Source organism: Antechinus flavipes, chromosome 3 (genome assembly GCF_016432865.1).
Source record: "Antechinus flavipes isolate AdamAnt ecotype Samford, QLD, Australia chromosome 3, AdamAnt_v2, whole genome shotgun sequence".
NCBI classification, from domain to species: domain Eukaryota; kingdom Metazoa; phylum Chordata; class Mammalia; order Dasyuromorphia; family Dasyuridae; genus Antechinus; species Antechinus flavipes.
The window spans coordinates 256,238,039-256,265,737 of record NC_067400.1 but is presented as its reverse complement, the minus strand read 5'-3'; the positions used below and the strand labels follow the sequence as shown (position 1 = coordinate 256,265,737).

Here is a 27,699-nt window from a genome sequence, read left to right as displayed (position 1 = left end):
TTCTTGGTACCACATTTATTACTGTATCAAAAGGCCCAACACTGTAAAAATGTAATTTCACTGAAGAATTAAACACATTCTCTTTGGTTAGAGGTATTTTTTGCTACATGTCATATACATCAGTACAAATTCACAAACAAATACAAAGTATTTATTTCTTTTATTTTATTGGTTCCATTTACATTCAGATTTGGAAAATGAGAAGTTAAACATTATATCCCTCCATTTCCAAATAATAAAAAGTATTGATATAGGATTATAAAATATTATGTTTATTCAATTAGCATCCAGAAAAAACTGGTCTAGGTTTTAAATTAAGAGGTATGTTGTAAAAAAAAAAAAACACATTACAACTACTACTATAAATTCTGGGAATTCCCTCCTTCCTTTAACGAGTGAATCGAACCAATGCTATGATGAAATGTCTCACCTCTAAATTAGCAACTTAAAAAGTCCTCTCCTTGGGTAGGAAATAAAGATTTTCATCATGGAGAGGCAGAAGAAGAAAAAAGGCAGCTTTTTTGCCCTATCTGGTCAGACCTTTATCAACACACAAGAAAAAAAAAAATAAAGGTAACCAGGTCAAAGTACTTTATAGCTGATATTGTTCTACTCAAGCCATTTGTTGCTACAGAGAATCTGAGTTCTTATTTTTTAGTTAGTTTCAAAACATTCCGGACCATCAACCCAATCCCATCAAAAATATGGTGCAATGCTGTTTCACACATAAAAGCTGGAGTTGTGACAACTTTGTTCTTGGTGTCCACATGAGCTTCGTAAGGAGAAGTTATGGAAAAGAAAAAGTCAACAAACAGCCAGTTCATCTGGTACTTATCTAGATAATATTTAATTATTTATCTAGTATTTACCCACCTGCACCTGAGAACCAATTCCTAACTTTCTTCTTGATATTGCTGAGTAACTCCTTATTGAAAGGTCTCGATTATTTTGTGACAATTGAGCCAATTTGCCATGAAAGTTATATTAGTTGCCTGACATTTGAGAATATGGAAGACAATCCAATCATCATTTAGGGAGGAGACATTAAGCTTGGAATCACTTAGAACTGACTTCAAATATGACCTTAGATACTGACTAAGTTATCTGATCCTGAGCAAGTCACTTCTGTCTGCCTCAGTTTTCTCAGCTGTATCATGGACACAAAACACAGTACATAACTCCTAGCATTGTTGAGAGAATTAAAAGAGATATTTATAAAGGGCTTATCACAGGGCTGGCACATAGTAGCTACTACATACTACTTATTTCCTTTCCTACTTACATGAAACCCATAGTAATATAAGGTCTTCTCCAAAGGAAGGAGCCCAAGGTGATTAGTCCAATTTGTAACATTTTAAGCTTTGTTTATGATGGCAGTATCTGACAAAAGACAGAAAACTGCTGACCTGTTTACTGACAACCTAAAAGGATATAGTTACTTCTTTCACACAGTGCTTTGCTCCTAAGGCTTTAATGGTTTCTGCAGTCCCACAATAAGGCCATTTCCCTTCTTCTTCTTGTTCATGTCCTACTGTCACTTCTGTACCCTGAATTACTTTGGCTGCAAGAATTGGTGAAATACAGCACAAGCTAAAAGAATAATGAAAAATAAGAAGTTAAACTTTTAATGAAACATCATGCAATTAGTTCCACATAAGAATATACAGCAAAAGATTTATCAGTCTACAATGTATTCATTCTTTAATCCTCAACTGCAAAATGGGAATAATAACAGCATCTACCTCCTGAAGCTACTGAGTGGATCAAATGAGATATTTATATATCACCCAACATAGTGCCTACCACCTAGTAAAACATCTCTGTTCAGTCATTTTCGGTCATGTCCAACTCTTCATAATGTCATTTGGGGTTTTCTTGGCAAAGATAATGGAATGATTTGTCACTTCTTTGAATGATTTGACATTTCTTTCTCCAGAGTAAATCCCTAATAAATGCATATTCTTTCGCATCTTCCCATCTCTTGAAAGGAGAACCAAGATGGCAGAGTAAGGTAAAGAAACAAGATCCCCAGCCCCCAACCCAATTCTTCTAAAAGAAACAAATAAAAAAAGACACTAAACTTAAATCTTGATTGGGAAATAAAAGAAAAAATGCCCAGGGTCTGGCCAGGAACAATAGCTATATGAAAGAGTCAAGTCCAGAAAATGAAAGATGATGGAGGCTGTATACTAAGAAAAAATAAGAAAAAAAACCATATGGGAATACCATGAATTTATGCAAGAGGAAACAATTATCAAATGGCAGCATTGATCCAGAATGAAATAAGGAGGGAAACTATACTCAGGGACAATGCTCCAGGGTAGGGAGAATTCTTGGACTCTAGACTTTGCACTGAGTAAGGAGCCAATCCAGATGCAAGTTGCAACTGCCTATGTGGCTTTGAGCCTAGGACTCTCAGTCTGAAGAAGAAACATTAGAACAAAGGGAGCCTACAGATCTATTCCTTTGAAACGCAGAGCATCCCAGCTAGCTGAATGGAAAGGTTTAGCAGCAGTTTTATGATGCTTAAAGCTAAATCCAGGTAAGCAACTTGCTAAAATCAAACCAGATGGGCAGCAATTACACTTACCTTGGCTCAAGTCATTTTGTGAGTCCAGAAAGCTTACAGGCCCCTAGACTGAGCTGTTTCTAAGATAATTCCAAGAAAACAACAATGGGATTAGCCCAGGTCTTCCCTTCTAGTTTGTATGAAGTCCTACCCTAATATAAAGTCTGAAATGTGAAAGAATGAGCAAACAAACAAAAAAATTCCCACGACAAAAAGCTATTATAGTGGCAAGGAAGCTCAAGACACAAACCCAAAAGAAGAGAATAGCTCCACAACATCTACAAGCAAAGGTTCTAAGCAAAACACACTTGGTTGTGTATAAATTCAACTAGAATTTTTAGAAGAGACAACATTTTAAAATATTTTTAAAACCAAATGACAATTAATAAGAAAAAAAATTTTTAAAGAAATGAAAGTGATGAATAGAGGAAAGAATTGGAAAGAGAATTAGCTTGGCACAAGAGGTTCAAAGCTTTGCCTAAGCAACAAGTTCTCTAAAAATTAAAATAAACAAAATAGAAATTGATAACTTTACAAGAAAAAAATAATAAAAATATTAAAGCAAAGTCAAAATATGATGAAAATGGAAGCCTTAAGGTAAGTTGCAGCAAAAACAAGGAAACTGGAAAACAGATCAAGGGAAAATGATTTAAGGATGACTGCACTACCAAAAAGAAGCCTAAACATTACATTCCAAAAAATCTTAAAGAAAACTGCCCCACATCTCTTAGATCCAGAAGACAAAATGGAAATAGAAGAACCCACTCAGTCTGGAGTCATTCTCTAAAACCCCAAAGTGGAAACTTCCAGCAACATCATAGGTAAAATCCAGAGCTTTCAAGTCAAAGAAATAATACAAGTAGACAGAAAGAAAAATTCAAATACCTAAGAGCCAAAGTAAGGATCATACATCATTCAGCAGCCAACACTATATGTCTGAAGATAGTGGATATAAATCTGACCAGAAAAACTTACCCAAGCAAAAAAGACCCCAGCACCCACTAAGAAACCACATGTGAAGCTATGCAAAACATTTCCATAGAAGTCACATTGTAAAAGAAAACAAAGATCTCCCACCCTTAAGAAAAAAAAAAAAAAAAAGTTTAAAAAAGAGAGCTCAGGACCAGATTATTATTTACCTCCACTAAATTTCTGCAATGATTTTTGCATTCCTATTAAAATCCAAAATGACTACATTGTTTTTACTAGTTTACAAGTTCCAATGCTTTCCCTACTGGAAAGGGGGGAAAATAAAATGTTATAAGCTATGAATAAATGATTGATAAGAAGGCATGTTCAGCACAAATACATAAAATGTTAAGGGTTTTTTAGATAGTTATATAAGACTGATGGAAAAAAAACAAATTTAACAATTAAACTTAACTAGCAAAAGTGATGCATAATAGTGGTGACATTGAACATATATTTTACTTGTTTTTTAAAAGAAATATTCTAGTCTGGTCTTGATTTGTACAAATCTGAGTAATCGAACTTTAAGAGACCTTTTAAATTTGAAAGATTCTATACAGCGTATTTTTTTTTAATTGTAACATTACAGACCATTAATAGCTTTATAAGCCCAAAGAATAAAATCAGCCCATTATCTGAAACTTTGTTTTCAGCATTGTGGTATTATTATTATGTATCAGTGGTTGAGTTCTTTAAAACAGTTCTGATTTTGTACCAGATTACTGAACTCATTTAAATCAGTTTCCTATGTAATTATACCAAATTATGCCAATGAGTTACAGAAGTGCCTATCAGAAATCTTCAATGGTCAAGTATATGTATATACTTTTGTAGACTAACTGCTTCTGATTGCAGTGTTTAGATTAATTTATTGTTTCAGATGGCAATAAATATATTTACTGTTTCCTGTAAAAAAGAGAGAGAGACAAAGTATGCTTCAATCTGTATTCTGACCCAATCAGTTTCTTCTCTAGATATAGATAGGATTTTTCATCTTAAGTCCTTCAGAACAGTTATGTATCAATGGACTGATGAGAATAGCAAAGTCATTTACAACTGGTCATTCCAAAACATTACTATTTCTTTGTATATAATATATTTCACTTTACTTGAGTCCATAGAGGATTTTCTGGGTTTTGTTTTGTTTTTTTTTTTTTTTTTTTCCTGAGAACATCCTGCTCATCATTTCCCATAGAACAATAATATTCCATCCTAATCATATACCACAATTTATTCAGCCAGTTCCCAATTAATGGATATCCTTCATTTTCCAAACTTTTGTCCTTTGAAGAGAGCTGCTACAAATAGTTTTGTGCATACAGAGTTTCCTTTTTTTTTTTTTTAATCTCTTTTGGTATTTATGCCTAATAGTGACACCATTAAGTCAAAGGATATGCATGAATTTATAGGCTTTTGGGTATAGATCATATCTTTCGATCATTTATCAACTGGGGCATGGCTCTTACTTTTTTTATAAATTTGAATCAGTTCCCTCTATGTTTGAGAAATAAGGTCTTATCAGAGAAACTTGCTTCAAAATTCTTTTTACTATTACTACTGCTAACTATATCCACCCCCTCTTTATTCTACTCTCTCTCTCTCCTTTTATCCCGTCCCTCTTCAGAAGTGTTTTTGCTACTGACCAATCCTTCCCCTAGTATGTCCTCCTTTTATCACCTTCCACATCCCATTCCTTTTCTATTTTCCTGCAGGATAATATAGATTTCTATATCTATATTGAGTGTGTATGTTATTTCCTCTTTGAGCCAATTCTAATGAGAGTAAGGTTCACTCTCACTCCCCTTTTCCTTCCCTGTAAAAACTTTTTCTTGCCTCTTTTTTATGGCAGATAATTTACCCAAAAAATGGAACCATCTCATTGGAAAGAAAATGAACTGGAAAATAGATCCAGGAAGAGACAATTGAAAAATTATTGATCTACCTGAAAATCAAAACAACAACAAAAAAAAGTCTGGATATCATCTTTCAAAAAATCATCAAGACAGAAGTGAGTGCAAGGGATAATGTTGTAAAAAATTACCCATGCAACCAGATGGATTTACATGTAAATTCTACCAAACATTCAAAGAACAATTAGCCCCAATGCTTTATAAACTATTTGAAAAAATAGGGAATGAAGGAGTCCTACCAAACTCCTTTTATGACACAGATATGGTACTGATACCTAACCCAGGTAGGTTGAAAACAGAGAAAGAAAATTATAGACCAATCTCCCTAATGAATATTGATGCTAAAATCTTAAATAAGATATTAGTAAAAAGACTACAGAAAATCATCCCCAGGATAATACACCATGATCAAGTAGGATTTATACCAGGAATGCAGGGCTAGTTCAATATTAGGAAAACAACCAATATAATTGGCCAAATTAATAATCAAATTAACAAAAACCATATGATCATCTCAATAGATGCAGAAAAAGCACTTGATAAAATCCAACATCCATTCCTATTAAAAACTCTTGAGAGTATAGGAATAAATGGACTTTTCCTTAAAATAATCAGTAGCATCTATTTAAAACCAGCAGTAAGCATCATATGTAATGGGGACAAACTGAAACCATTCCCAATAAGAGCAGGAGTAAAACAAGGTTGCCCACTATCACCATTACTATTTAATATTGTATCAGAAATGCTAGCTTTGGCAATAAGAGTTGAGAAAGAGATTAAAGGAATAAGAATATGCAATAAGGAAACCAAATTATCACTCTTTGCTGATGATATGATGGTATACTTAGAGAACCCCAGAGACTCTACCAAAAAGTTATTAGAAACAATCCACATCTTCAGCAAAGTTGCAGGATATAAAATAAACCCACATAAGTCATCAGCATTCTTATATATCACTAACAAAACCCAACAGTTAGAGTTACAAAAAGAAATTCCATTTAAAGTAACAACTGATTGTATAAAATATTTAGGAATCTATCTGCCAAGGGAAAATCAGAAACTTTATGAGCAAAACTACAAAACAATTTCCACATAAATTAAGTCTGATCTAACCAACTGGAAAAATATTAAATGCTCTTGGATTGGGCGAGCAAATATAATAAAGATGACAATACTACCTAAGTTAATCTATTTATTTAGCACTATACCAATCAGACTCCCAAAAAACTATTTTGATGAATTAGAAAAAATAACAACAAAGTTCATATGGAAAAACAAAAGGTCAAGAATTTCAAGGGAATTAATGAAAAAAAAAATCAAATGAAGGTGGCCTAGCTGTACCAGATCTAAAATTATATTATAAAGCAGCAGTTACTAAAACCATCCGGTATTGGCTAAGAAATAGACTAGTTGATCAATGGAATAGGTTAGGTTCAAAGGACAAAACAGCCAGTAACTTTAATAATATAGTGTTTGACAAACCCAAAGACACCAGTTTCTGGGATAAGAATGCATTATCTGACAAAAATTGCTGGGAAAATTGGAAATCAGTATGGCAGAAACTAGGCATTGACCCACACTTAACACCGTACACCAAGATAAGGTCAAAATGGGTTCATGACCTAGGCATAAAGAATGAGATTATAAATAAATTGGAAGAGCATAGGATAGTTTACCTCACAGACCTGTGGAAGAGGGAGGAATTTATGACCAAAGAAGAACTAGAGATCACTATTGACCACAAAATAGAAAATTTTGATTATATCAAATTGAAAAGTTTTTGTACAAACAAAACAAATGCAGACAAGATTAGAAGGGAAACAATAAACTGGGAAAACATTTTTACAGTCAAAGGTTTTGATAAAGGCCTCATTTCCAAAATATATAGAGAACTGACTCTGATCTATAAGAAATCAAACCATTCTCCAATTGATAAATGGTCAAAGGATATGAACAGACAATTCTCAGAAGAAGAAATTGAAACTATTTATAGACATATGAAAATATGCTCCAAATCATTATTAATCAGAGAAATGCAAATTAAGACAACTCTGAGATACCACTACACACCTGTCAGATTGGCTAGAACGAGAGGGAAAGATAATGTGGAATGTTGGAGGGGATATGGGAAAACAGAAAAAAGGGACACTGATACATTGTTGGTGGAATTGTGAACACATCCAGCCATTCTGGAGAGCAATTTGGAACTATGCTCAAAAAGGTATCAAACTGTGTATACCCTTTGATCCAGCCATGTTTCTACTGGGCTTATACCCCAAAGAAATACTAAAAAAGGAAAGGGACCTGTATGTGCCAAAATGTTTGTGGCAGCCCTGTTTGTAGTGGCTAGAAGCTGGAAAATTCTCCATCAATTGGAGAATGGTTGAGTAAATTGTGGTATATGAACGTTATGGAACATTATTGTTCTGTAAGGAATGACCGGCAGGATGAATACAAAGAAGACTGGCGAGACTTACATGAACTGATGCTAAGTGAAATGAGCAGAACCAGGAGATCATTATATACCTCAACAACGATACTGTTTGAGGATGTATTCTGATGGAAGTGGATCTCTTCGATAAAGAGAGCTTCAATTGATCAAAGATGGACAGAAGCAGCTACACCCAAAGAAAGAACACTGGGAAATGAATATAAACTGCTTGCATTTTTGTTTTTCTTCCCGGGTTATTTATATCTTCTGAATTCAATTCTCCCTATGCAACAAGAAAACTGTTTGGTTCTGCACACATATATTGTATCTAGGATATACTGTAACCTATTCAACATGTAAAGGACTGCTTGCCATCTGGGGGAGGGGGTGAAGGGAGGGAGGGGAAAAATCGGAACAGAAGTGAATGCAAGGGATAATGCTGTAAAAAATTACCCTGGCATGGGTTCTATCAAAAAAAAGTTATTTTAAAAAAATTACCCATGCATATGTACTGTCAATAAAAAGTTATAATAAAAAAAGGAAAAAAAAACAATAATAATGTTGTTCATGTTACAAATCTCTGCAAGGCATTTCCTTTATAGCCATCACTGCCATTTAGCAGTCCAATAACATCCTAATAATACCTATAGAGTTCTATAGAACATCTATTGAGAGAATGCTAGTGCCAGAATCAGGAAGCCAACTCAATCTGGTCTTGAACACTGGTGGTTTCACTCTGAGTGGATTACTTAACTTCTCTGTGCCTTTGTTTCCTCAAAAAATTTCTGCGAAGATCAAATGAGATGATATTTGTAAAGTACTTAGCAGAATTTGTAAAGTACTTGGCACATAGTAAGCGTTTAATAAATGCTTGTTCCTGTCATACAAAAAAAAAAAATCAAGGAAAACTGTTCTGATATTTAAGAAGCAAAGGGTAAAATAGAAATTGAAAGAATCTACCAATCACTTCATGAAAGAGATCCCCAAATGAAAACCCCCAGGAATATTATAGCCAAATTCTGGAACTCCAAGATCAAGGTGAAAATACTACAAACATCCAGAAAGAAACAATTCCAATATAATGGAGCCATAGTCAGGATAACACTAAATGTAGCAGCTTCTACATTAAAGGCCAGGAGGGCTTAGAATGATATTCCAGAGATCAATGCAGCTAGGAATTCAACTAAGAATCACCTATCTAGCAAAACCGAGTATAATCCTCCAGGAGAAAAGATGGTCATTCAATGTTCCCCTCCCTTTCCCCCCAATTTGTTGAGGCAAACAGAGAAGTACAGTTTAGAAATTATAGAAAGACATGGGAATTATCTTCAAATATTTTAAGAATTATCATATGGAAGCATAATTAGATATATTCTGTTTGGTGTCAAAGGCCATAAGTACCAATATTTAAGAGAAATTGATTTTGACATAAGCACTTAGTGTTGAAACAGAATAGACTGCTTTTGGGAGTGAATTTCCTGTCATTAAGTTCTTCCAGAGGCTGAATGTCAAGAAAATTACAGATTGAATTTATGCTTTGGATAAGAGGAAATCTAGATGATATATGAAGTCATTTCCAACTTAAAGATTCTATGATTCTAAGTAATTATAAACTATATATTTTCAAGTATGATATATATCTACATATCAGTATCTTAAATAGCAATCATAATTCTTCATTAATCCACTGACAAACATTCAGAGCTCAAAGGAGCATGGATTTCAAGGTTAAAAGGACTTCAAGAGTCATTCAGTCCAAATTCCTCAATTTAGAGATGAAGAAATTGAAACCTAGGAGGTTAAATGACTTGCCTAGGGTCATATACCTATGAAATGGCAGAACCAGCATTTGAAGGTAGGTCCAAATTTATCATCACACTGGCTGGCCACTCCCTTTGTCTGAAAAGCAATTATTGTTGCTATTTGTTTCAGGCAGTCATTAGAAAAGTTTATTTAAATTCCCTCCTCTGAAATCAGAGAATTGACTCCTTTCAAGAGGAGATGACAATTCCTCTCCATGGATATAATCACTCAAAACAATTTGCTTTCTAGGTCAAAAGTTTTTGCTCCTCATAACTTTCCTTTTACTGTATCTTTCCATGATCCACAATTAAGCTTTCAATGAGATCTCATGTTTTCAAAAAAGTACATAAGGTCAGAAAGGGGATTTTTAAACTCCCTTACAATTTCACTTCTGGGTTTCTCCTTCAAACCCACTTTTGGTCTTTGAGAAGCAAGAAAGTGGGCAAAGCATGTGGTTTTCATTTCAACATCACTTTCTTCTCTATACCAGCAAAGTCCACAGTCATTTTATCAAATTATCAAGTTTTATCAGAATTAACAAGAAGTTGCACAAGATATACTAAAGACTCAATGTTTCAAATTACATTAGTATGTCTTGTTCTATGAGCATAATAAAGATGTTAATGGGAAAATCTTGATAAGTTGGGAAAGGCAACTGTTTCTATTTATGATATTTTTGAATATTTATAAAAAAGTTTTATTCCATTCCTTACATTATTCTCCAAACACAAAATGCCACACTATGTTATTCTAAGTGATTAAAAACTTAATACAGTTTATAATTTAAGAAATAACAAAACTTCATTATGCTGATAAACCAGGTTCATCTTCAAAGGTTGTAGCAACCTTTACAGTGAAGCAATCATTACAGTGGATATTATACAAAAGATTCCATACCAAACATTTTATTTTGGCTCTTTCAAAGATGGTGCACAATCAGAGCAGAATGCGATGTATCTATTTCAATACTTCAAGTATTATATAGGCAATATTTTAACCAATTCAAACACAACAAACTCCAACACCATCTTAGTAAACTGTCTAAACAATTTACTGCAGTCAAAAAAGATAATTATGTAGCAGTCTACCCACTGACACCAAAGGGTAGGCTACTATATAAGTATATAACTACAATCTGACTATATATAAATATGATGGAATTAGTTTTGTTTTCAGAGAAAACAAATAAATTATCTTTTCCTATATTTCTCTGAATTCTACATGTGCAGCAGTTCTTACAGCACAGTACTTTGTTTAGCCCTTCCCCAATTAATGTACATCTACTTTGTTTCAAGTTCTCTGCTACTACAGTACAAATTGCTATGAATATGCTAGTACATATCATATAATGGCAAAACTTCACCAAATTAGGCAAACTGGCATAAATGTAACATAAATAGACAGAACATGAGTTCTCCCTTTCTGATTAGTTGAACTTTATAGAATCTCCATGCAAATGGTATAGCAAGCATCCTTTAAGGTTAGTTCACATCTTCTCTCTTTTCTGTTAAGATTATAAACAGAGGAAGGGGAAATCAATCATAGAATCATTTTATCACTAGAAAATTATCTCTGATTTAAAGACTCATAGCAATAAAATGAACATGAGGGGAGGTCATTTGGTCCAACCCATTCCTGAAGAATACACTCTATAGCAACCTTGATAAGTGGTCATCCAAACTTTACTTTAAGTCTTGAAGCAATGAATAGCCACTACCACTCAACATAATCAATCTACTTTTGAACAGCTTTAACTTTTAATAAGTTTTTCCTTACACTGAACTAAAATCAGTTACTATGCAATCTCTACCCACTCCAAGTTCTGCTCTCAAGGGCACCATACAAAACAAGGCTAATTTGTCTTCTATAAATGAATTCTTCAAATGCTTAGGAGACAAAAAAAAAATCTTTCATGGACCTACCTGTTCCGACTCACATTTTCTCTTCTCCAAACTAAACTTTTTTAGTTCTTTCCATAGAGATCTGACTCCATTCTAGCATTATTTGCTATCATGATCTGGTTCACACTGTCTCCTTCTTCTATCTAGAAAAATCTCAGTCAGAGTACCATGGATGGAACTAAGATAGCAGAGCCTGAGCTCTCCCAAATTTTGCTCCTAATAGCTTTAACTCTAGAGCAACAGAATCCACAAAAGGATGTGGTGAAACAATTCTCCAGCTCAAGACAACTTAGAAGGTCAGCACAAAAACTCTGTCACATGGGGGTGAGAATGGAATGTAGTCCATGCAGGCTCAACCAACACAGACCAGGTCCTAGAAAACAGGCAATATGAGCAAATGAAGCGACAATGGCCAGCAGCTGCTTCCACAGTTGTCAGCCTTCAGACAATAAGGAGGTCAGATCACTGATGAGAAGACTAACCTTTGCTGTCACTGGGAGCACAGCTCTGTTCAATTGCCCATACTTGGATCCAGACCAGAGTCCCCAAGAAAGAGGAATACTAGCACAACTAGTGTGACATGTAAGCAAGGACCATGATCAAAGTTTCAGGACATGAAAGAGAACATGACTTTACTCACATTCCAAAGCATGGACCAGGAAAGTAATAAACACATTTCTCTTTAGATCACACCATCCTGGAATAACTAAAAGCTTTTACAGACTCCCAGAGCTATCTCTGAAAACTGCTACACAAAAACCCTAAAGCTTCATCTCAGAAGCTGAGTCCCACCTTAGCATATTGTTAAATTCAAGAAATAGGCTGGAAAAGAAGTAAAAAACAGGAAAAAAAATCTCACTACAGAAAAGTTAATATGGAAACAAGGAAAATCAAAATACAAATTCAGAAGAAAACAACAAAGTCAAAATTGCTACATCCAAAGCCTCAAAGAAAAATGTGAATTAATCTCGGGCCACGGAAGGATTTTAAAAATCAAATAAGAGACAGAGGCAAAATTGGTAAGAGAAACAAGAATGATACAAGAAAATCATAAAAAAAGAGTCAGCAGCTTGGTAAAGGAAGAACACAAAAAATGTTGATAAAAATAACACCTTAAGAAAAAAAAAAAAAAAAAAAACAGGCCAAAAAACTAAGAAGTAAAAAAATCCATTGAAGAGAAGAATGCCTGAAAAAGCAAAACTGGCCAAATAGAAAAAGATATAAAAAATTTCACTGAAGGGAAGAGCTCTTTAAAAAAGCAGAAATGGCCAAATGGATAGATTTTTAAAATTCACTGGACAAAAAAAGCTCCTTAAAAAGTAGACCAGCCACATGGAAAAGGAAGCACAAAAAGCTCACTGAAAAAATAATTCCTTAAACATTAGAATTGGCCAGGTAGAAACTACTGACTTTTATGAGATATCAAAAAACAATAAAACAAAATCAAAAAAATTAAAAGTAGAAGAAAATGTAGTATCTCACTGGAAAAACAACTAACCTGGGGGGAAAAAAAGAGCCAGAAGAAAGAATTTTAAAATTATTGGATTATCTGAAAGCCATGATCAAAAAAAAGTGCCTAGACATCATCTTTCAAAAATTTATCAAGGGAAATTGCTTTGATATTCTAGAATCAGAGGGTAAAATAAAAATTGAAAGAATCCACTGATCAGTTCCTGAAAAACATCTCAAAACAAAAACTCCCAGGAATACTATAGTCAAATTCCAGAGCTCCTAGGTCAAGAAGAAAATATTGCAAACAACCAGAAAAAAATTCAAATATCATGGAGTCATAGGCAGGATAACACAAGATTTAGTAGTTTCCACATTGAAGGATCAGAGACATTATAATATTCTAGAAGGCAAAGGACCTAAGATTACAACCAAGAATCACTCACCCAGCAAAAGTGATTATAATTCTTCGAGAGAAAAAAAACAGATATTCAATAAAATAGGAGGCTTTCAAGCATTCCTGATGAAAAGAACAGAGCTGAAAGAGAAGTTTTGTCTTTCAAATATAAAACACAAGAGAATCATGAAAAGGTAAACAGGAAAGATAAATCATAAGGGTTTTAATAATGTTCCTACATGGGGGAAAATGATACTTGTAATTTCTAAAAAAATTTCTCATTACTAGGGCAGTTAGAAAGAATTTATATAGATAGAGAACACCAGTTGAGTTGAACATGATGGGATATTTAAAAAAAAAAAAAACCTAGAGTACTAGGCCTCCATTCTCACCTCTAAAATAAAATTTTAAAATTCATTAAGCTCTCATTAATTACATACATACCCAATTGGTTTCCCTTCTTTATGGAACTGACTTAGGATTCGTTCAACATCTTTATTGACTTTACAATCCTTTCCATCGACTGCAAATGTACACCTGCCAAAACCAAAAGCATTCCATGAGTACAGGGATGAATATTTATTTTATAAATCTATAAAGTCAATTTATTCCAGAAATCTCAAGACACTATGCCATAATTTTTTTTTAATTTTTTTTTTTTTACAAATTGAATGGATGCCCATCAACTGGAGAATGGCTGGGTAAATTGTGTTATATGAATGTTATAGAATATTTTTGTTCTGTAAGAAATGATCAGCAGGATGAATACAGAGACGTTTGAGAGACATACATGAACTGATGCTAAGTGAAATGAGCAGAACCAGCAGATCACTATATACCTCAACAACAATACTATATGAGGATCAATTCTGATAAAAGTGGCTATCTTCAGCAATGAGAGGATCCAATTCAGTTCTAATTGATCAGTGATGAACAGAACCAGATACACCCAGTGAAGAACACTGGGAAATGAAGGTGAACTGCTTGCATTTTTGTTTTTCTTCACAGGTTATTTTTGCCTTTCTAAATCCAATTTTTCTTGTGTAACAAGAGAACTATATAAATATGTACACATATATTATATTTAAGATATACTTTAACATGTTTAACATGTATGAGACTGCCTCTAGGAGAGGGGGTGGAGGGAAGGAGAAGAAAAGATGGAACAGAAGTGACTGCAAGGGTCAATTTTGAAAAATTACCCATGTATAAGTTCTGTCAATAAAAAGCTATGATTAAAAAAAAAAGAAAAGTGAAAAAAAATTTTTCACATTATCTTTATTTCCAAATAAGTCCCTCCCCTCCCTTCTTATAATTTAAAAAGAAAATGGGGGAAAGGGAAAGTAGTTCAGCAAAATTAATTAACATATCCAGAGTCTGACAATACATTGTGGGGGTTGTGAATTTATGTTTTTTTTCATATTTTGAGAACTATATTCCAATGCAATTGGTATCCTTCACAATTTCATGTAATTTTGTGTATTTAAAAATATTCTGAGAATGAGACCATGTGATTCACCTGATTGCCCAAAGAGCTATGTTGCACAAAAAGGCTAAAAAAAAAAAACCCTAAATATAAGAATCCCTTTACCTCTACAAAGGAGAGTGAGAGGTTCGTTTGCTTGATTCTTCCTCAGGACCAAATTCAGGCTTTTAGTTTCATTTTTTATACAGTTTCTTGGTTCTATTTATGCTACTTCTCAGTTCACATTAAGTCTTATCTAAATGCTAGATACACATGCATAATTTCTTACAGCACAGTTACTTATTTAGTCCTTTCCCAATCAAAGTGCATCTTCTTTGTTTCAAATTCTTTGCTACCACAAAATGTGTTGCTAGAAATACAATGGTATTTATAGAATCTTTTTTTTCACTCTCTGACCTCCTTCAAACACATAGAAGAGTAGGATTTCTTGGCCAAAGGATATAGACATTGTAGTCACCTTTTAAATAATTTCAATTCTTTTCTGAACAGCTGTATTAATGCACATGTTTTTGACAGTCCCTCCAACACTGACTATTACCATCTTAATCAATTTACCGTGAGGCAAAACCTTAGACTTGTACTGATTTGCATTTCTCTTATATTAGTGATTCAGAGAAAGTTTTCATTTGGTTGTTAATAGTAAGTAATTCTTTTGAGAACTCTTCATTCATACCATCTGACCACTTGTTCTATAAAGAATAACTCCTGGTCTAATATATTCTTGTTAAATGCTCACTGAAAAAATAATTCCTTAAACATTAGAATTGGCCAAGTGGAAACTAATGACTTTATGAGATATCAAAAAACAATAAAACAAAATCAAAAAAATGAAAAATAGAAAAAAATGTGGTATCTCACTGGAAAAACAACTAACCTGGAAAAAAAAAAAAAAAACAGATCCAGGAGAGAGAATTTTAAAATTATTGGACTATCTGAAAGCCATGATCAAAAAAAAAAAAAAAAAAAAAAAAAAAAAAAAGAGCCTGGATGTCATCTTTCAAAAATTTATCAAGGGAAACTGCTTTGATATTCTAGAATCAGAGGGTAAAATAAAAATTGAAAGAATCCACTAATCAGTTCCTGAAAGACATCTCAAAACAAAAACTCCCAGGAATACTATAATTATATTCCAGAGCTCCCAGACTTTGATATCAGACTTTTATCAGAAATACATGATGCAAAATTTTTTCCTAATCATAAATTTCCAATCATCACCTACCTCTCCCAGTTGCACTAATCTTAATACAAAAGCTTTTCATTTTAATGTAATCAAAATTATTTATTTTATATAGTTGTCATCTCTATTCCCTCATTTAGTTATAAACTCCCCTCAGCCAAGTGAAATGTATCTAATCTGATTCTCTTCTAATTTTTCATTTGTGGTATGACTTTTAAAATTCATTCAATGTATACTCATTTTGACCTTACTGCACTGCACACTGCAAAAAGGCTTGGCTCTCAAATCAGAGGAACTGATTAACATGGATTCAAATTCTGCCTCCAATGCCTATTACCAGCATGATTTTGGGAAAGTTATTCCTGGGCCTTAATTTCTGTAGATGTAAAATGAGAGGTTGAATTGGATAGCCAGTGAAGTCCCTTCAAAGACTAGAACTAGGATGTATAGTCTTCTAAAACTAATTTCTGCCAAACTTCTTCTGATTTTCCCTAGTAATTTTTAGAACCAAATGTATTCTAAAAGAAATATGATTTTAGGATGCCAAAGCTTATTATAATGTAAGTTCTTCTATGCCCAAAGAGCTATAAAACTATGCATACCTTTTGATTCAGCAATACCATTGTTAGTTCTATATTCCAAAGATATTTTTTAAAAAGGGAAAAGGATCTATTTGTACCAAAAAAAAAAAAAAACCTTTTTTTTTGGCTGAGCTAATTGGGATTAAGTGACTTGCCCAGAGTCACAGAGCTAGGAAGTGTTAAGTGTCTGAAGTCACATTTGAATTCAGGTTCTCCTGACTTCAGGACTGGTGTTCTATCCATTATGCCACCTAACTGCCCCTGTACAAAAATATTTATACCAGGTCTTTCTGTGAAGACTAAGAATTAGAAATTGAAGGGATGCTCTTATTTGGGAAATGGCTACACAAGCTAAGGTATATGATTGTGATGAAATGTTATTGTGCTAAAAGAAATTATAAGTAGGATGATTTCAGAAAAAAAAAATGGAAAAATTTACATGAACTGATTCAAAGTAAAGTGAACAGAACCAGGACAATGTTGTACACAGTAGCAGCAATGATATTTGATGAAGAACTGTAAACAACTTAGCTAATCTCAGCAATACATCCAAAACCATCCCAAAGGACTAACTCATGAAGCATACTATATGTCACCAGAGAAATAAATGAATTGTTTGAATTGACAGAAGCATGCTATTTTTCATTTTCTTTTTTTTTTCTTTTATTAGTCTTCTTATACAGAATGATTAATATAGAAATGTTTTTACATGATTACACATGGATAAAATATTACATCTAATTGTTTGCCTTTTGAGGGAGGAAGAGAAGGAGAGAGGAAGGAATAGAATTAGGAACTCAAAACCTTAAAAATAAAGCTTAAAAATTATTTTAACATGTGATTGGGGAAAAATTATATATGCAAGTGTGTATTTTGAGAAGAAGTCAAAAGAAGTCAAGCTCTCTATAAAGGTAGGGACTTTCTTACTTTTCTATGTGTTTCTACAACTTTTAGCAAAGTATTTAGCTCATAAAAAGCATTTAATAAATGCTTTTTGCTCATTCATTTTATTTATCTGATTGGCTCTACTGTATTCTCCACAATAGCTATGCCACTTTTGCTCTTCAAGCTCCCCAAACATTGTTCCACTCACCTTCCTCAGCAGATTTCTTCACTTCCTATTGAGAAAAATAAGTCCATGTTGTCATAAGTTTCCTCACCTCCCCAATCCCATCTTTTCCTCCATTTACCTCATTTTGTCTTAGTTCTCCTTTGCTCCATAACACTTTTCCGGTATCATATTAACTGGGGGTGAATACAGTTTACCTCCTTTGAAATATAAACCCTAGGGAGCAAGGGATGATTTTTTTTGTCATTCTAACCCCAGTACCCCCCAAATCAGCAAAATACTCACAGGTTTTTGGCAACTCCAAATCCCCCAGGAAAGATAACAGCATCATAGTCCTTAGAATTAAGTTTTGACAAGTCAGTAACCTTGCCTCGAGCAATCCTTGCTGATTCAACCAAAACATTCCTTGGGAAAAAAAAAAAATCACATATAGAAAGAGGCCTGGAAAGTGACATGAATATAGGAAAAATGTCTGATCTATAAATTCTTTTTTCTTTTAAAAAAAAATGACAAAAGAACATTATTTTAAAGTTAATTTTTCCTGGAAATGCTACCCTAAAAGGAAGAGAGCACTATAAAGAAAACAAAATTTTAATAAAGCCTAAGTGATATATGTCTTATTCTTAAAAAAAAAAAAAAAAAAAAAACACCAACCCAAACACACAGAAACAGTCATCAGTGTCTGAGGAATTTCTGTAAAAACAAAATTAGCTAATAATTTAGGTTGAAAATTTCCATTTAGGGGCAGCTAGGTGGCGCAGTGGATAGAGCACCAGCCCTGAAATCAGGAGGACCTGAGTTCAAATCTGGTCTCAGACACTGTCTAGCTGTGTGCCCCTGGGCAAGTCACTTAACCCCAATTGCCTAAAAAAAAAAAAAAAAAAAAAAAGAAAATTTCCATTTAACCAATTTCCGATCCCATCTAAAAACAGTTACAAAACCAGAGCTGCCTCCATTAAAGTCCTCTTCCAAAGTCTCACTGTGGCATATCTAAAGTTATCTCCAAGTAAAAACTAAAGATGATTATCAGAGGACCAGTTTAACTAAACACAGACAGGTTGATCACCAATCAGTCACAAGGCTTTTATAAAGCACTTGTTATGATCCAGACACAATAAGTGTTAGGGATATAAATAAAAATTTAAAAGGCAAAAATATCCCCTGACCTAAACAGTAGTTTACAGATACAAACAAAATACCTATAGGGTAGATGGCTAGTAACTTGACCTCCAAAAGTTAGGAGTGCTGGATAGGCTCCTTGAAGCTTATTCTTAAAGGATGTCAGGGATTTTGAGAGATGGCGATAAAGAGGGAAACCATTCCAGTTAACTGGGAAAAGCCAGTAAAGATATATAAACAGAGAGTCAGATAGATAGATAGACAGACAGACAAACAGATACATAGATAGATAGCAACAGATAGTAACAGGTAAACTAGAAAGGCAGAAAGGAGCCAGGTTGCAAAGTGCTCTGAATGGCAAAAGACTTAAAATATATTTGATCCTAAAGGTAGAAAGGAGTCACCAAAGTCTACAGAATAGCATATTTCTATCAATCCTTCAGGAAAATCATTTCAGCAGATGTGTAAAGGATGGATTAAAGAGAGGAAAGACCAACCAGAAAGCTACTGCAAACAATAAGATGTGATAAAATTCTAAACCAGAGTGGCAGTTGTCAAAGTGGAAATAGACGTAGGTAAAAAATTCTGTGAAAGTAGAAATGACAGTGACAACAAATTGGATATATGAGGAGAGTGAGATTGGGAAGTCAGGCGTGACGACAAGGTTACAAAGCTATATAACTGAGAGGACAGTGGTTATATACCACTCAACAGTGGGGGAATATACAGCAACGGGGAAGTTTAAAAGAAAAGGAGTAGCTTACACCCAGTGAAAGAACTCTGGGAGATGACATAGGATTCCCAATCCCTCTATTTTTGTCCACTTGCATTTTTGATTTCCTTCACACGCTAATTGTACATTATTTCAAAGTCCAATTCTTTTTGTACAGCAAAATAACTGTATGGACATGTACACATATATTGTATTTAACTTATACTTTAACATATTTAACATGTATTGGTCAACCTGCCATCTGGGGGAGCGGTGGGAGAAAGCAGGGGAAAAGTTGGAACAAAAGGTTTTGCAACTGTCAATGCTGAAAAATTACCCATGCATATATCTTGTAAATAAAAAGCTATAATGAAAAAAAAAAAGAAAGAAAGAAAGAAAAGGGGTAGCTTTGGGGAAACATAAGTTCAGTTTTGAAAATGCTGAATTTGAGATACATATGCAAAATGTACAACATACAGGTGTCAGTCAATAAGCATTTATTAAGCATCTATTACATATCACTCAATAAACATTTATTAAACATCTACTATGTTCCAGGCAATATGCTAAATGCTAGGGATAGAAAAAAAGCAAAAGATAGTTTCTTCCCTGCTAGGAATTTACAATCTAATGGGAGAAGACAACATGCAAACAAATGTTTGCAAAGTAAACTATAAAGAGGATAAATAGGGGAAAAAATTAACAGGAAGATGACACTAGAATTAAAAGGAATTGGGAAAAACTTACTATGGAAGGTGGGATTTTAGTTAGAACTGAAAAACCAGAAAAGTTGATAGTCAGAGTAGAGAAAGGATGACGGATGCAGGAAAAATCTGGAGCTCAAAGATAGTGTCTTGACTGTGGGATAGCCAGGAGGTTTGTGTCACTAGACTGCAGAGTACATGTTGGGGAGGAAGGTGAAAGAAGACTAGAAAAGCAGACAGGAGCTAGGTTATAAAGGGCTGTGACTGCCAAAAAGTCAACAGAGATTAAAGTGGGGAGGAGGAGGTAGGAGGGTACAGTTTGGAAGCTTTAACATGATTAGACCTAAGCTTTAGGAAAATCACTTTAGTGGCTGAAAGGAGGATAGATTGCAGTGGGAAGAGACTTAAGGCAGACAGACCTCCTGCCTTTCCTCCTACCCAAGTTAATTATAGCAATTTTCTAGACATGGGTTGATAAGGGCCTGCATAGGCATGATGTCAGTGTCAGAGATAAAAAGAGAACATAAATGCACTATAGAGATAAGACGAGAGATTAGAGCTGGGTATACTGATCAAAAAATCATCTGCTAGAAATATTATCAAGTGAGAGTATATAAAGGAAAAATAGAAGAGGACCAAGGACAAAGGTTTGAGAGACATCCATAGTTAGGTGATAAAAAAAGTTTAAAAATACATAAAAGAAAATTAAGACATTTATTATCCAGACAGGAAAAGAAGCAAAAGAAAGTAATGTCAGAAAAATCCAAAAAGGAAAAAAATATGTGGGAAGAGGTGATCATCAGAGTGGTCAAAAATACAAGGACTGAGAATCTGATAATCAAGGCATTTTGCTAGAAAAGATAGAAAGAAATAGGATCAAGAATAAGGGACTAGCACCAATTAAAACAGGCCATCTCTTTGTCAGAGACTATAGTAGAAGAGGAGAGAATGAGGGAAGATATCGGAGTGATAAAAGGAAGGAAAAAGAGGAAACTCTCATCAAATTGCCTTATTTATTTTTGGTGAAGTATAAAGCCCTCAGCTGAGAAAAGCATTCATGAAGACTTTCAGTCTTTGCAAGATACAGAATTGCTACTGTGGTGAGGAGAATAGCAAATTGATTGGGGAGTATAAAAGGACTGCCTTCCTTCAGGAAGAGCTCAATTGAGATTATATTACATAAATTTTTAAGAAGCTCTATAAGCAGTGTTGTGATTTTTCTCCAGCTCTGTTCAGCAATACATGAATAAGAGTTGAGAGTGAGAGTAATTCAAGGTTAAGATTTGGTAACAGCAAGAAGCCAAGGGATTCAAGAGCAGAAGTTAGCATAGAGTTGAAAGGGTACATAACATAGTCATGACCAGAAAGGGAAGAAAGTGCAGTTGGTGCAGAGATGGTAGCCCAGGAAAGAACTAAGAGGAAAAGAGATTGGAAGTCCTAGTTGAGGACAAAGAATAGTCAGCAGTCATAAGACATAGGGAAAGATAGAATGATAAAAAGATTATGATCATATAAAAAAGGAAAACATTTGTGGTAACAGCAAAATTAAAGGTATCATCACCTCTTTGGGTAGCAGAAGTGGAGTGAAAGAGGAAGTCATAGGAATTTTATTAGACAGAGGAACTGGTAAGTTGGAGCATTTGAAGGAATATCAATGTATATGCAGAATTCTCCTGTTATTAGAGTAGGAGCTGAGGTAAAGAAAAAGAATATCAAGCACTGAACTCACTGAGAAAAGGAAAAATAAATCGGAAATGAGTAGATAATAGCTGCCAGGATTTTGATTGAGTAATAAATCTGGATAGTATAAAACTCAAAGAGGGTTAAGGCTGCTCATCTGGAGTCAGGTTCAGAATCGGTAGGAAGGGGAGAATATAAGGTTCATTAACAAAGACAGGTGATTAGACAGCTCAAGGTTGCTGTAATAAGTCTGATCTATCCTATAAAAGTCAGAAGAGAATAACAAGAAGTGGTATACACTGGAGAGATGAGAAGCTGATCAAGAAGCAGGGGATAGCAAAGCAAGCAAGATATTTGAGAGGCTAATATGAAACAAGACTAGAACGAGGCATGCAGATAAGTCGGGAATCTGAGGAAAATCAGGCTATTCTGTCTTTAAGGCCTATCATTCCTTGCAATGAAGCAGTCTTTGCTTCACTAGACTGCACTAGTGAACTAGACTAGTTCTAGAAACTTGCTAAATGCTAGGGATAGAAAAAGAAGCAAAAGACCGTTCCTTCCCTGCTAGGAAATTTACAATCTAATAGGAGAAGACAACATGCAAACAAATGTTTGAGTTAGAACATTCTTAGGTAAATAGTCGTATATTCAGCAAGGATTTTTTTGAAAGCAAAAGTAAAACAAAGATTAGTAGTATGCTTCTAGAACTCGTACTTAGCATATGGTGAAAAGCCAATTTTAAAAACAGTAATGGTAGATGTCATTTATATAGCACTTCTAGGTTTGAAAAGTGCTTTTATAAGTGTTATATCATTTAATTCTCAGAACTAGAGAGAACACTAGAAAATTGACTTATGAAGTAATAACTTTTTGTGGGCACTGCAGCTCTGGAGAGATCCTAATCTACACATGGAGACAATGTTATGGAGTGGAAGGGGCTAAACTTGGCCATGACTGGACCAGAATTCAAACCCTGACTGTCACTTACTCTTGTGAGATGCTCAGCAAGCTCTCTAATTTCAAGTACTTTCTTTGTAAAATGAAAGGACTTGCTAAGGAACCTTCTAACTTTAGGTTATTTTTCTATAACTAGTTTACAAAACAGCCACAAAGTCAGATAGTTTCAATTATTAATACCTTCCTTAAATGTCACAGTGCCACTGCATCATATCCACAAACAAAGCCCCTAGAAATTCTCTAATAATTAGCTACTCTAATGTCTGGAAAGATGGTATCCCATGTTTATTGCATGAAGACGTTGGTCAAAGCATCTTTAACAAAACACCTCACAAATCTATACCAAGACTTGAAGAGCAGCAAATCCAGAGATTAAAAGAGGTAGGTAGAGAAGACTGGGATTCTTAAAATAGAAAACATTAGAAAGACGAAGTAAAACCTCAAGAATGGACAGGAAGAATCTTTGACAACCCAGAGTGAGGGGCTCCAGCCTCCATTGCCTGGGGATCTGGCTGCAGCATCATTCATCTTCCCAACAAAACAGGAGAAAGTGACTCAGATCTCCCACCTCTGGCTCTGGTCAAGGTACCACTCTCTCTCTGAATCTCATTATCCATATGTTAACCCCAAGCATTCTTAGAACTACCAATCTCCTACCATGTGTTACTCTTTCCTTTTTCAGTAAATCCAACACTAAGCTCATAATCAACCTTTTCTTTTCAACTTCTGCCATTATATAATAAGGAACTTCTATCCCTAGGGAAATGTTCCTTTCAATTTCCCAACTTCCAAATTCTTCAATCTCCTTAAATTCCAAAACCTCCTCCTTCCATCCACTTCAGCCAAACACAGGGATGTGCTAACACTGCATCTCATCATAAAGCACAAATGTTTCACCTTCTTAATCAAAAATTCTGATACTTCTCCATTTAACCATAACTTTCACTCTCCCTACTTACCGTTTTTCATTCTCTGTTGGTTGTCCCTTGGTATGGTCAATAACATGCATTTGAGGAACATCAGGTGCATACATCTTAACTTCAGCACCTTCACGACTCAAGTGAACCAATATCCTGTGAGAGAGAAACTTGAATAAGGCTAAAAGTCTTAAAAAAAAAATCCTAATATTTAAATCTAAGTTTAAACAGCATAGTGAAAAAAGCACGGGACTTAAAGAAGAAGACCTGAATACAAATCAGCTCTGTGACCATGAACATTTCCCTCCCCCTCTTTCTGGACTTTGTTACAATACCCAAGTATCATTTCATCCCTAGAACATCCTTCTACCATGCCAGTCTCTTTCTTTCATTGGTGAATTCTCCCCAGATCTACCATGGTGGGAAATGGGGTTGCTGAACAATCAAATCTTCATTTTCCTCCTCTAGTTTTCCAGAATTAAATATCATGCCCCTAACTCAGGAATCTTCCCAACTCCCACCTCACTTTTTCAGATCCTTTTTGAATGCTCTTTGAGGACATGGATTATATTTTTATGCTTTTTTTTGTATTCTCCATGCTTAATACAATGCACATTCTTAATAAATGATTGTTGTCTTAACTCTCTAAATCTCAGCTTCCTTATCTGTAAAATGAATATGGTATCTATAAGTACCTCACAAGCTTGTTCTGAGAATTAAATGATGTAACACTTATAAAAGCACTTTTCAAATCCTAGAAGTGCTATATAAATGACATCTACCATTACTGTTTTTAAAATTGGCTTTTCACCATATGCTAAGTACGAGTTCTAGAAGCATACTACTAATCTTTATTTTACTTTTGCTGTCAAAAAAATCCTTGCTGAATATACTATTTACCTAAGAATGTTCTAACTCTAATAATAATTAGGTTTAAGGCTGAATTTAACTAATAACAATACAAATCCTCATTATCCTAGTCTCTTGAGAAGAAAACCAGTGGACACTACAGCTAAACTGAAATTTTATTTGTCCCAAGGTTCTCTAATACTGCATTCATCAAGCAGTACAGGGTAACTGGAAAGTACTTAAGTCATGTGTGTTATGTAAGGCTTTTCCCTAATTTTTCCCTTTCCACTCTTCCCACTCACTGATCTGACATATTTTGTACCCATAGTGACCTTTAGGTCACTACTAAAGTAATTCAGCTTTTCTAAATAGGCAGTCTATTTCTAGACTTTGAAAGTTACTGAAACAGAAGAAAATAATATTGTTTCTGGATTTGGATTATAGTAATAACAATAGCTACAAGTATATAGGGTTTTACAGTCTGCAAAGTACTACAAAGTGCACATACACACAACATACACATTTGAATATGTGTGTATATATATATATATATATATATGTGTGTGTGTGTATATATATATATATATATGTGTGTGTGTGTATATATATATATATATATATATATATATATACACATACCCATGTACATACTACCTCTTAGAGTCTTATGACATACCTGTAGTTATTACTACCATCTAACAAGTGAAGATATTAAAAGTTTACAAAAGTGATTTGTCCATGGCCATAATAAATATTAGAGGCAGGATCTGAAGCTTTGTTTCTTAACTTAGGTCCAGCCCTCAAACCACTCTACTACAGTATCTATTGTCATAAAGAAATTTTATATATAAAGGGGGCTTACGCTGAGGCCTCATGAATTTCTGTGCCATCATAGACACCAGATCCAGACAAAATCTGGAAAGAGAAAAGAAAAATATTCATTCTACAGAATTTTTTGAGCATCTACTATAGCCAAGAAAGTGGATATGAAACTAAAAGAAAGTGCTTTGGTTTGAGTGTCTTATGGAAATGAAAGGTTGTGAAAGTTACCTTTAATACTTTAGAGGGGGAATAAGATAGGAAAGCAGGCTGGTGTAATGGAAAGGGCACTAGAAGTAGAACTGACAAAATCCCTCAATTATAAAAATGGTTCTGCCACTAGCTTTGTGATTCTCCCAGACTCTTTTTCCCCATCAGTAGAATGGCAACATTTAATCTTACAAAGCCAAGTGAAAAACACTCAACAAAATCCATCCTTATTATTTTGAGTTGAAAATCAATGATTAACAACTGCCAAGCTGCAAACATGTGGAAAGTTAATTTTTCCTTTCTAAACTATATCACTGCCCTTCCTGGAAAATCAATGCTCCTTGGGGAGAAATAAGGATGTTATACTCAGAAAGTTAACAAATCTCTTCTGCAGTGCTAGTTTTGTTGTTGTTCTTTCCTTTTTGTATACCCAGGACTTAGCACAGTAAAGACTGTTGACTTGTTTGGCACTTGGAGCCAACACTAAGCTTTCTTTTTTTTTTCTTTCTTTTTTTTTTTTTTTTTTTTTTTTTTTTTTTTTTTTTTTAAACAAGCTATTGCCACTAATTCTGGAGAGGGTGATTTTAAAAATTAACATTTCCTATTGTACAAAAAAGTTCTCAATTTCACTCATTTCTGCACTTTGCCACATCTGGTCACATCTGAATATCTTTTACCTCTGGCCATAGCTGATTGTCCTTTGTCTTCGAAAAACAGTGACTTGTCATTTTTACCTTAGCAAAGGCGCCATAGTGCACAAAGTGCTGACCCTGGAGTCAAGGAAGGTTCATCTTTCTGAATTCAAATCTGACTTCAAACACTTACTAGATGTGTGACCCTGGGCAAGTCATTTAACCCCGTTTCCCTCAGTTTCTTCATCTATAAAATGAGCGGGAGAAGGAAATGATAAACCTCTCCAATATCTTTGCCAAGAAAACCCCATATGGGGCCTCGAGGAAGTCCGGCACAGCTCAATGACTATCCTCCTTTACTTTTGTAAACTGATGGCTCTAAGTGCGATGGCAAAGGAGAACACACAAAAAAAAGGGCACTGGGGCAACGTAGGCGGTGACAGCTAGAAAGGACTTTAGGGATCGAAGTCTAACCTTAACTCTCACTCATGGGATGGCAGGGAGGCTCAAGGAAGAGAAACGTTTTGCCCGGGTCAAAAGAGGGGACAAAGGCGGGACTGAACCCCATGTCCTCCCACGACCCCCTCGCCTCTGCTCTTTCTACTATGGGTCCCAGCACAAGAGCGCCCCCAGCCGAGAAGCCCGAGGTAGCGTGGCAGCCTCCCCAATCGGGGACAGCCAGTGCCCTAGGGCCCGCAGCTCCTCTCTCTGCCTTACTCACTACAGCGACTTTGGCCTTGGGACGCTGCGCGGAGCCGTGAAAGGCAGCTAGGGAAAGGAGCTGCTGTCCGCCGGACCTCAACCAAGGCAGACAGCCGGCGAAGACAGGCCTGCAGGCCGCCGCGGACCTCACAGCAAACATTGCCGCGTCCGCTGTCGCAGGAAAGACAGAAAACCAGTAGGTAGCGGTGACGGCGGTTCCAGAAGGTGAGGGGAGGAGCACCACGTGACCTTTACTTCCGCCCCCACCCTCCCTTCGGGCGAATGAGTAACTAGAGCATAGCCAATATGGGGCCAGAATCGCTCTCCCTTTAGTTGATTCACAGCCCCAGAAGGTACTTCCTTTCCGTCAGGGGGCGGGGACTAACACTTTTGAGTGGCCGGGAGGAGAGAAAAGAGAAAACTACCTATTTGGTGCCCTCTGTTGGATGGAAGAACCATAGCAAAGAAAATATTGCAACTCCCGATATCCATCCCTAGAGGCCAATTTGCAAAATTCTTTTGTATTAATTGCCTAAAACAATTCCCTCACACCCCGATAAATTTTTTTTCAACTTTTATTTCTGTTGTTTCTAATATTACAAACATTTACAGATCACTTCCACTCCCTAAAAAGTCTCTTGTAAATAAATAAATGA

At 35.0% G+C, this 27,699-nt stretch overlaps 1 protein-coding gene across 1 annotated transcript; it reads right to left on the bottom strand.

The window, feature by feature from the left end:
- On the bottom strand, positions 1-27,297 carry LOC127553891 (putative glutamine amidotransferase-like class 1 domain-containing protein 3B, mitochondrial). The gene is made up of 6 exons (XM_051984979.1): positions 27,063-27,297; positions 25,543-25,595; positions 23,874-23,987; positions 18,028-18,147; positions 13,874-13,966; positions 1-1,590 (listed from the first exon to the last, which is right to left on the bottom strand). Exons 1-6 carry the CDS (start codon positions 27,201-27,203, stop codon positions 1,422-1,424), a joined length of 690 nt encoding a protein of 229 aa, XP_051840939.1. The 5' UTR covers positions 27,204-27,297; the 3' UTR covers positions 1-1,421.
- Positions 27,298-27,699: the final 402 nt, after the last annotated feature.